At 38.2% G+C, this 10,283-nt stretch overlaps 1 protein-coding gene across 1 annotated transcript; it reads left to right on the top strand.

Annotated features, from left to right (window-relative positions):
- Positions 1–5,453: 5,453 nt before the first annotated feature.
- Positions 5,454–7,957, top strand: LOC144641025 (uncharacterized). The gene is made up of 5 exons (XM_078500083.1): positions 5,454–5,584; positions 6,041–6,312; positions 6,672–6,862; positions 7,092–7,540; positions 7,792–7,957. Exons 1-5 carry the CDS (start codon positions 5,473–5,475, stop codon positions 7,794–7,796), a joined length of 1,029 nt encoding a protein of 342 aa, XP_078356209.1. The 5' UTR covers positions 5,454–5,472; the 3' UTR covers positions 7,797–7,957.
- The last annotated feature ends 2,326 nt before the right edge of the window (positions 7,958–10,283 follow it).

Genomic DNA, 10,283 nt, shown 5'->3' with positions numbered 1-10,283 from the left:
ATGACAGCTTCTGTTTGGGTCTTATTCAACCCGAACAATTAACGATACGTACATGAATTCTTAGTAATGATCATGTTTTTGAGGTTTAAAATATATCGCCTCTTAAAGGGTTTTAAACACTTTCACCTGTTAAATGAATATATGGATGAATTTTCTTAGAGTGACCTGTTAAGTCAATCTTCAGTGCTAAGACGAAGGACTTGCCTGAAATTATTCAGGTGTTTTCCTTAGCCGGCCAAAACAGCCTTTTTGTCGCCTGTTGTTTCTTACTGCCGAAAAAACAGCGGTGTGAAACGGTAGGCGAGAGAAAGTGAAGCAGGTCACATTTGCAAGCTACCCGCAAAGCATTATCCTACATGCAGTTGAATGACCCATGAAACCGACCACCAGTGGACCACCCAATCGTATGAGAAAATGACTGACTAAACTTTTCCTTCTCGCTAAATGAAAAAGACGTAATGACAAGGTCGGACGTAAGGCGTACTAGTTCCAGCCCGTCGGCGAGTCCACTATTATTGTGGTTGTTTACCATTTACCATAAACATTAGTTGGTAAATGGTAAACAACCGCGGTGACCCGACGGTTGCGGATCATTAGTCAACTTCTCGACCTTAGGAGGCGCTGGGCCGAGATCGGCTGCATGCCAGAGATTGCCGGACTCGTCCCAAGTCGTTATCTTATGAGAAATTGCCTCCTTCCTATTAGTCTCCGCGCCTGCTTTTTTTTTTTTTTCTTATAAGAGACGACTGAAACAGAATCCGAGAGATTGCTATTGGAACAAAATTTGGAGAGATAAATATAAAAAATTATTTTTCCGGAGAGGATAAACTAACTGTTACCAAAACAAGATTAACGGTATGATAAAGAAAAGAACGAAAATGGGGTTGTAAACCAATGGGATGTTAACTTCTTGATACTAAAGTAACCAGGCCACATTGATAATATTGTTGGTTGATTTTCATCTAAGATTGTTGTTTACCATAGAAAAGATAAAATTGAACGCTAAGAAATTTGAACGACGTTTCGACCGTTCGACGGTCATTTTCAAGTTAGGTGTTTGAAAAAAATTACATGTGTAAATATAGTAAAAGCGCTAAAATATGTACATACAAACAATAGACAATAAGAATAAAAAGGCCAAAAAAGGCTAAAAATGGCTAAAAAATAACTTTGTGCGAATGACATGCATAGTTGTACAAGATATAATTAAAAACGTAAAGCAAGCGAATAAGACAACGAGAATAAGAACATTAAAATACCTAAAAATATCTAAACAAATAATTTCGCGCGGATCGAGTCACTCTGTTTGTTAAGTTTTGGTTTCAGAAGTCTAATAAAAAGCATTTCAAAAATCAAACAGTCAAGCTTGCTTTGGCACTTCCTTAAAATCTTAAAGTTCTTCTCGATGTTGTGTGGCTCCTTTCCATGTTGTTCTTTCACGTGATGTCCGATAGACGATCCTTCTATCGGACATCGGTCGTCTATCGGACATCACGTGAAAGAACAACATGGAAAGGAGCCACACAACATCGAGAAGAACTTTAAGATTTTAAGGAAGTGCCAAAGCAAGCTTGACTGTTTGATTTTTGAAATGCTTTTTATTAGACTTCTGAAACCAAAACTTAACAAACAGAGTGACTCGATCCGCGCGAAATTATTTGTTTAGATATTTTTAGGTATTTTAATGTTCTTATTCTCGTTGTCTTATTCGCTTGCTTTACGTTTTTAATTATATCTTGTACAACTATGCATGTCATTCGCACAAAGTTATTTTTTAGCCATTTTTAGCCTTTTTTTGGCCTTTTTATTCTTATTGTCTATTGTTTGTATGTACATATTTTAGCGCTTTTACTATATTTACACATGTAATTTTTTTCAAACACCTAACTTGAAAATGACCGTCGAACGGTCGAAACGTCGTTCAAATTTCTTAGCGTTCAATTTTATTATACAGTCAACTTCCAAAAACTTGTTGATTCGAAAAGATAAAATGTTGGAATATCTTAACAAAGATTTGTTCAAGCTCTGGACTTGACACCAAATTGCTGCAACGTATTCTTAATGAAAGTTAGACAGTTACGTCACAGATAACGCGTCTTGAATAATATTTAGCTATAGCCTAACATTGTGTAGTTCTTTGCTCGTTATATCCAGTCATGATATCCATAGAAATCCTGTAAGAAAAATTAATATTATGAATTGCAATGATAGCAGAGTAAATAAATGATCGATTGTTTGTTTGATTGATTGATTGATTGATTGATTGATTGATTGATTGATTGATTGATTGATTGGTTGATTGATTGATGACCATATATATGGCGGACGACTGAAGAGGCTCAAAGAGCGAAATACATATCGAACTTCCGCGATTTGACAGTTTTATTAAGTTATTTTTCAAACAACCGCGATTTTACAGTTTTATCAAGTTATTGCGTCGAACGCGTCTAAAAGACATGACGTCTTATTTTTCTCGTTGTTCTAACACGGTTGTGCCTACGGCGTATGGAATTTCTCTTAAAGGATCGATAAAGGAAACTTCTTACTTAAAACTTGCACTATTTGTCTACTACTTTTAACAACTCAAAGGCAAATGGAGAAGAATATTTTACTCCTAAGGCGTTCGGTGCTTCGTGGTATTTTTTGCCGTGACGATAAGTTTTTTTGGAGGTAAAACAATTTTAAATTAAAAAATTTCAAAACAATCAATATTAAAAACCAATAAATGTAACCGACTTCGGAATTAAAATTAAAAACTAGATAAATGACACTGTACACTTACGTTTTTCATCCTGATTGGCTTATTTGGACAACCATATACATTTATCATTTTGGAGGAAGTCGCAGTTGTGTTTAAGCTTTACGTATATGTGCTCCAATATTCAAAAAGTTCCCCCTCCCTCCCCAGCTCCAGATGCTGTCATCTGCTACATCTTTTTGCAAGTAAGAGTTCAAATCATCTTTATCCTGTGTGTTTAATTTTCACATGTTTCTGGTTACCGCCTGGTTTTTAACAGTTTTGTACACTTACTGAGGTAAGTATTGTTTTTGCTTCGATTTTCTGCATTCAGTCAACTACAAGCGAAGTTATTCTTTCTTGTAATTTTTTTAGTTTTTATTTGTTGCTATTTAATATGCGGGCGGGCCGTTCAAATCTTAATTTCTTTCCACTTTTCCGACGTGGGAGGGTTTTTAGCTTATTTGTTACCGTCTTCAATGCTCTTGTTAAAACTATTCATCGCGTTTTTAAATTCTGTTTTCTTTAAATTCCTGTTTGGTAATTATGGGTGCAGTTATTCATTGATATCTTTTAGAGTATCGGTTAACGCACGCAACATTTCATCGCAACATATCGCCACATGGTTGCACACAACATGTTGCAATCGTTTGGCCACGCTGTTGCAACATATTGAATGATGTCTGAACAAGTTTGAAAATGGTCAAATTTTTCTCTCAACCGTTTTGGATTGATGGCTGATGATGTACTCTTTTGGCGACGTTCGTGCATGCAACATTGTTGCGCCGTGGCATGCGCACTAGTTCGATTTGCTGTTTAAAAGCGCCATCCAACATGTTGCAACATCTTACAACCGAGTGGCTAAACGTATACAACACGTTTTACACAAAAATGTTGCGCTGTTGTGCGCGTTTGTCCAGAAATCTCGTGTGTGTGAACGACACAACAACAGTTGGCAAACAAGTTGGCAAACTGTTGGTGAGAATAGAGACAGGTTCTATTTTGTCGCCAACAGTTTGCCAACATGTTTGCCGTTGTTCCGTCGTTCACACCACACAAACTTGAGTTTGCCAACACGATTTGGCCAATAGTTTGTCGTGTGAAGGCCCTGACGATATGTTGCGTGCGTTTGGCCGACTTTACGATGTGGAAAACATGTTACTTTTTTCCTAAGTAACAAGCATGGACAACGGATCCTTTCGAGATGTAGTAATATTTTATCTTAATTCAGTTTTCGCCTTCATAAGGACTTAACTAACTACTGGATTTCAGTTTTTTCTTTAAAAAGAAAACGTTCGGTCATGTAAAGGGTTTTTAATTTTCATTTAATATTAATGATACAGCATCATTGTTCGGAAGCACATCAGTTGTTCATGATAATAAAAATAATAATTTATGCATTTATATTGCGCAAGCTTCATGGATATATGACCGCCTGCGCATTACAACATCCTGTTTGGTATTTACAGGTGAGGTTATTTTTCGCCTGAAAATATCTGGGCAGAGGACCTGTATAATTTTACGTATTTGGAAAACCCCATGTTCGTTCCTACTAACAAACAAAAGAAATTACAATGTTCCTTCTTGAGATGGATGACACGGACTTTCCAATTATGATTTTTTTCTCTTTTGAGAGGCGTTTGACGCAAGAGATAAATGAAATTCATTTTGTTTTCTTTTAAAGATGACGTTCGGTGTTGTAAAAGACTTTATACTTTTACGATAAGACATCATTGGCAAACCTTATATTTGTTGTTTAACATCCTGTACCCGCACCTGATTAAATACGGCTGCCCGCTTTTAAGTGTTAAAAGCGAAGAAGTGACAATTTGTTTGAGGTCTGTCTTGAGGCATAATATAGCTAGTCTATTTTTTATTGTCTAAAAAACAATTTTCATGTTAAATAAGCGCGTTGAAGAGGCGTGCACCGTTCCGTCAGGTCAGTAGAAGCCTCAAAATGTGCGAATAAAGCAGTTGAAAAGAGTCCAGAGCTGTTGACATAGCCTTCATGTACAGAACCATCCAATTGAGAAAATTTGTGTTTAACATACTTTAATTCTATTTTTGGACTTTGGCAGATCGTAGACGCAAAAAGCTAGTTCTAATCAACTCTTATGCGAGTATACTCAAGCGTGGAAACAAACACAGCGAAAATCAAATAAACCTGGATTTATTTTAATGGTTGACTGTGTAAATTTGTTCGTTTTAAGATTTCTGTTAAATTTCGCCTTCTGCTGTAATTAACATTCTAATGCTTTTTTTGCCTTGAAGAATTTGCCAAAGAAAATTTTGAGCAGTTTTTACCTGAAGTTTATTCAAGAAACGCAAATAAAAGAAAGCTGAACACGAAATTTTGAAGTAGCCACCGACAAAAACGCCTTGATTTTTTATCTTTTATGTAAACATACGGTATGTACTGTTTAGTTTATTTGCAGTTTTTTGTCAAACAAAAAACGTCCGTCATATAAGCTTGTTAACTTATGCTCTATGTTAGCTCGCTCATTATAAGTTATTCACAATCCGAACCGTTTTGTATAAACATCTGTAGCTATTAAACATTCATTGCTTTGTCCCGATAAACAGGACTGGTGCGAGCGTCATAGTTCACTGATGATTAGTGCATTGTAACTCACGACCCAGAGTAGAGTTGTGCCGTTACAATTTTAAGTTCGGGCTTAAAAGCTTAAAGCTTCTTCAAAGGGTCAATCACTAAAAGTGACCGATTCTGCGCGCTGATGAGGCTACAAGAAATGAAAGGCCGTCAGTCTTTTCCAAACCAGTCCTTGCTTTTGGTTTTTGTTCTTTGGGGAGGCTGGCTTCACTGTGCCACGATTGCTGACCACCATGGTGAGTAAACTGTCTGTATTAGCTAAGTTAAAGGTTTCTGTATGACGGCTTCCTAACTGATGATGATTTTTTTTTTGAAATTTTCAAATTATTGCGAGAAATATTAACGGTCATTAACGCTTTTTCTGCAGTAGAGGACCAAAAAACATTAGATTCGATTGGTTGGCGCATAGTTGTAACCCGAGTGAATCTAATTTAAGATTCACCATGACATGATTTGCACCTTCAGTTCATGTGTAGCAGCTGTTTCATCAAAACTTTAAATTACTTCTTCCCTAAAATTTTTATGTTTTCCCCAGAGTTTGCAACATAGCAGGAAAAATTAAACCATGCAATCAGAATAAACTTCCGATTTCCGTTGATCAAAACTAGTCTGAATAGACTAAAACCTTCATTAGGTGTCGCGATAATAATGATGTCGTAGTGAATTCGAATATAAACTATCACTGTTTGCAGGTCTTGGCTGCCGCAGTCTTAGGTTTGTCAAACCAGTTGAAGGATTTGCTCTGCAAGGTCACGTGATTGAAAGCATTCCTTTAGACATGGGAATTGATGAAATAGGATTTGAATGTAGAATTCTTTGCGGCATGGAAAGTACATGTGTGTCTATTAACATCGGCCCGGCAGCAGACGACGGTGTCAGCTTATGCCAGTTAAGCAACTCTGACCACATTCGACACCCTGGAGATCTTAAACCACAAGAAGGATTTCTTTATTGGGCCACTAAGGTTAGAAATTACAGTCGATGATATCTTAATATAAGGTTTGGTTTTTGTTTTCATGAAAAGCTAAGCATTTTCGTCCTCAGAGTCCACGATCCTTCTGGTCTGCGCCAGGGAACGAGACCTCTGGCTTAACTTCTGGCCGGCTCCAATTTGTGAGCATGCGCAGAGTACTCGTTCTGTATTTTCAACCTATCAGATTTTTCAGATTTGACAATATGAGTCCATGAGTCCGCGAATCGCGGACTCCCGGCGGTGTTGGAGCCGGCCACGCAGGCTAGCGCAGACCAAAAAGATTGTGGACTCTGGGGTCAGCTAAGTTATATTAAAGAATAAACTGAAAAGACATTCTTTCTTCTTATCAGAACCCATGCTTCAGTAACCCATGCCTTCATAATGCCACGTGCCTGAATGGATTTACAGACAAGAGATACATTTGCCTGTGTCAAGCTGGTTATACAGGAGAAAACTGCGAAGCAGGTGAGAGCAACTTCAATTGGACGTTCAAAAGTGTCAGTCTCTTATTAGCTACTGGCTTGGCTTGGCTTAGCTCGCTGTGATGTTAATGTTGTGTGTAACAATACCCGGGGATTCTATAGCTGTACGTGCAAAGATGGATTCTATGGTGATGGCAAAGATTGCACTGGTTAATTTGTAACACCGTTTGTAGGCAGAACATCTAAAATGAAACTTATTCGAATTCACTTCCTTTTGTTGTTTTAAAAAAAGAGTGTCCTAACGCAACAAACAGCTGTGATGAGAATGCTGTTTGTTTAAAAACCTAGGGATGCTTATCTTATCAGAAAGGCGGCAGTGCTACTTGGGCTCCTGACTACATCCAGTGTCGTAATTTTGATCAAAAATACCGTTGTGAGCCGTGAGATTATTAAGAATATGAATTCTTTTTTTTTTCTTTTCGTTTTTGGATCCGCTGAAGAGGAGCTACGGTCCGTAATCATTTGTGAGAATCATAAAGCAAACGTCAACTGCCCAAGCGGAAAGATAATTGACGTGCTGGACGCGAACTATGGCAGGCTGGACCGTCGAACATGCATTCATGTCAGTATGAGCGACATAAACTGTGTTTCCAGCAATTCCCTTGGAATTGTGCAGAACAAGTGCAGCTGCAAAACCAGCTGCGAGCTGCTTGCAAATAACCGAGAGTTTGGTGGCGATCCATGTGCTGGAACATACAAATATCTGGAAGTCAAATACAGGTGCCTGAAATCAACAAGTAAGTGAAAAAATGATAAATATAGCTGTCAGTCTGTGATACATGACTGACTCATTCCATTTACTGACAAAACCCTGAAAACCACGCTTGCCTTGCCTAATAATCACCACATAATGCTAACTTTATTTTTCCAAGATCTACTAAGCCATGTACTTAGATGACACCATTTTTTACACATTAATGAATGAATGTTAAAAAATAAAATCTGGAATTGAACCGTGAATCTTACTTTGGACTTAATTTTTTTGCAGATTAAGCTTGCTTTTAACTGAGTACTTGAGCATAGCGTAAAAGCGCCATAGGAGGTGGTGGAGAAGGGCTAGAGGATTTCTTCAGGGAGGAGTGGGTGGAAGAGCCAGCGTACGCATTGTCGACGGCGGATTTGGTGGTCGCGGTGGTGCTGGTGGAATTACAACAATGGAGAAAGTCAGCAGAATGAATGTTGTTACAACACTCATTCTCTAAACACCTAGCTAGAATTTTTTCTTCTATTATGAACAAGGCAAACTTCAATGCCCTAATCTAGACTGAGGATGTAAAAAATAAAAAATCAAAGAAAATTTAAAAGTTGTTTAGTACTAGCCTTTTACTGGTGCGCTCGTGGCCACCGTGTGTTGAAAAAGCTTGTAGCAAATTCACCAAAATAGCAAATTTGACCTAAATTTGATCCACAACATCTTTTCCTACCGTAAGCGCCGTTCGCTAATACTAGAGTGAAAACAGCATTCAGACCATCAAAAGCCAAAGTTACAATTGACCAATTGAATCCTGATTCATGACCGAGCATCGTTTCCTTTGGTAGCGTCATGCTGTCGTTTGCGTCGAGATGTAACGGAATACAATGAACAATGTCTCTGCAGTATCAGAGACAAAATCAAATAAAAATGACCACAAAGACACAATCATCGCAAGAATCCCTTTATTTGTTTTCATTCTCTCAAGCTTGTTATAGTAAAGAAGCTTACACCTAAGGCTATGTTGAATGTATAACATAAATGGTTCTCCATTCTGTTTTGCAGTCTTGAGATGCTTGAGTACTTGTCATAAATGTTTGTGTCTGACTGAAAAGAAAAGAAAAATAAGGAATAAAAAATGCAAAACTGAGCTGCATGTCACTCTGGTTGCAAACGGCGGTTATACTCCTCGCGCTCCGCAGCTACCAGGGGGCCGTACATAGCGGGGGAGCAAGGGGAGGGGGTTCAGTTGCCCCCGCCAGGAAAACTAAAAAAAAAAACTAAGACAACTGAAGAAAAGAAAAAACGAAATTCAAAAAAATTAAGAAAACTTAAAGTGTGCGGAGTCTGCCCTCGCAGATAAAAAATCCTAGGTACGACCCTAGCTTCAGCGATGAGTGAGGTGCCCATTAGGGCTTATTTTTCAAAGCTAAAAGGAAAGGATCCATAAGACAAATTAGTAAATGCTGGCTATAGCAAGGTTTCTGGCGCAGGACCACAGCAATCTCAAGGGGTTTCTTTAATTTCCCCTTGATCATTCTTAGTTCAGGTAGGAAAGAAGCTTGTTGGGGCGTGCGTCTCTAACGCGGAGCATAAATTTTGGTCAAGTAGTCGACACAAATTACTGCTAAGCATGATAAAATGATCAATTTTTACTTTAAAGTTTATTTTTGTTATGAGGAAATTTCAGTCGAAGCTTTCGTAGGCGACCATCCTCGGGCATTCGAAAAAGTGGTCGTACCTAGAGCTAGAGCCGGTCGTGAAATAAAAAGAGGCAGGTCGACTACCAGAGTTTTACGAGAAGATAAAAAGCTTTCTTCTTCTTCAGGCAGGATAAATACTGTTTCTCATTTCCAACGTAAATCATTTTGAAATTGTTATTCGAAAATCTTTATCAACCAACATCATTAGGCAATGTTATTTAATGACGTCTGGATAAATGTGATGAAGTAGTGCATACGTTTTGTAAAGTTCTGAAAGTTCTGACTAAAACTAATCAGAATCTTTGACTGATTACTTATGTTTATGATAAAAACGGAAAAGACCAGATTGTATTTCGCGAAGGTTATCACGGACGCTTACGGAAGCGGTCGCTTAAGAGACCTTTTAATTACAGAGTTTGAGGGACAGTTCAAACAAGGTTTCACAATGGTGGTCGTAATAAGAGCTGGTCGCTGTACTTTCAAATTGCCAGAAATTTTATAGTAAAGGATTACAAAGGTAAAAAACTCCAAAGACTTGGAACTACTGGCCAGGCGTTCTCCTGATGACATGAATCCCTTTGACTTTTACTGAAAATCTAACCATGACATGTAACATCATTTTATTTTGACTCCTGAAATATTCCTTATATTAACCGGCAGAGGCGGCGGAGCGTTTTGGAACGTGGGGGGCTGAGACTGTTCCAAAAATAGTCGGCATGTTTTCATATTTGGAGCAACTTTTTTCCATTCTATCAACCTTTTGTTTTTTGAGCATTTTCGAAACCGAATATTTCCGAAGATTCTCCGATTGTTTCATATAGACTCTAGTCTTGGTTTTAGGTCATCGTAACTTGATTAAAAACATAATACAAACATTCTCCGATTGTTGTTCGAAGGCCGTAAGAACGTTCCCGATCATTTTCGAACTTTTCCGAATATAAACGAGCTTTTCCAAGGAAGTTTCGAAGATGTTTGAACTCACTCAGGAGACGGAATATCTGGACAAACCAATTTTACGCTGCGCTCGCGATATTTTCGGCAACAAAGCGTGGGGGCTGCCCCCGCCACCTTTCCGCCGCCTATGAC

This window comes from Oculina patagonica, unplaced genomic scaffold (genome assembly GCF_052425735.1).
Source record: "Oculina patagonica isolate OP01 unplaced genomic scaffold, crgOcupat unplaced619, whole genome shotgun sequence".
Lineage (NCBI taxonomy): Eukaryota > Metazoa > Cnidaria > Anthozoa > Scleractinia > Oculinidae > Oculina > Oculina patagonica.
Note: the sequence above shows the minus strand (reverse complement) of the source record. Positions and strands in the feature narration are given on the sequence as shown.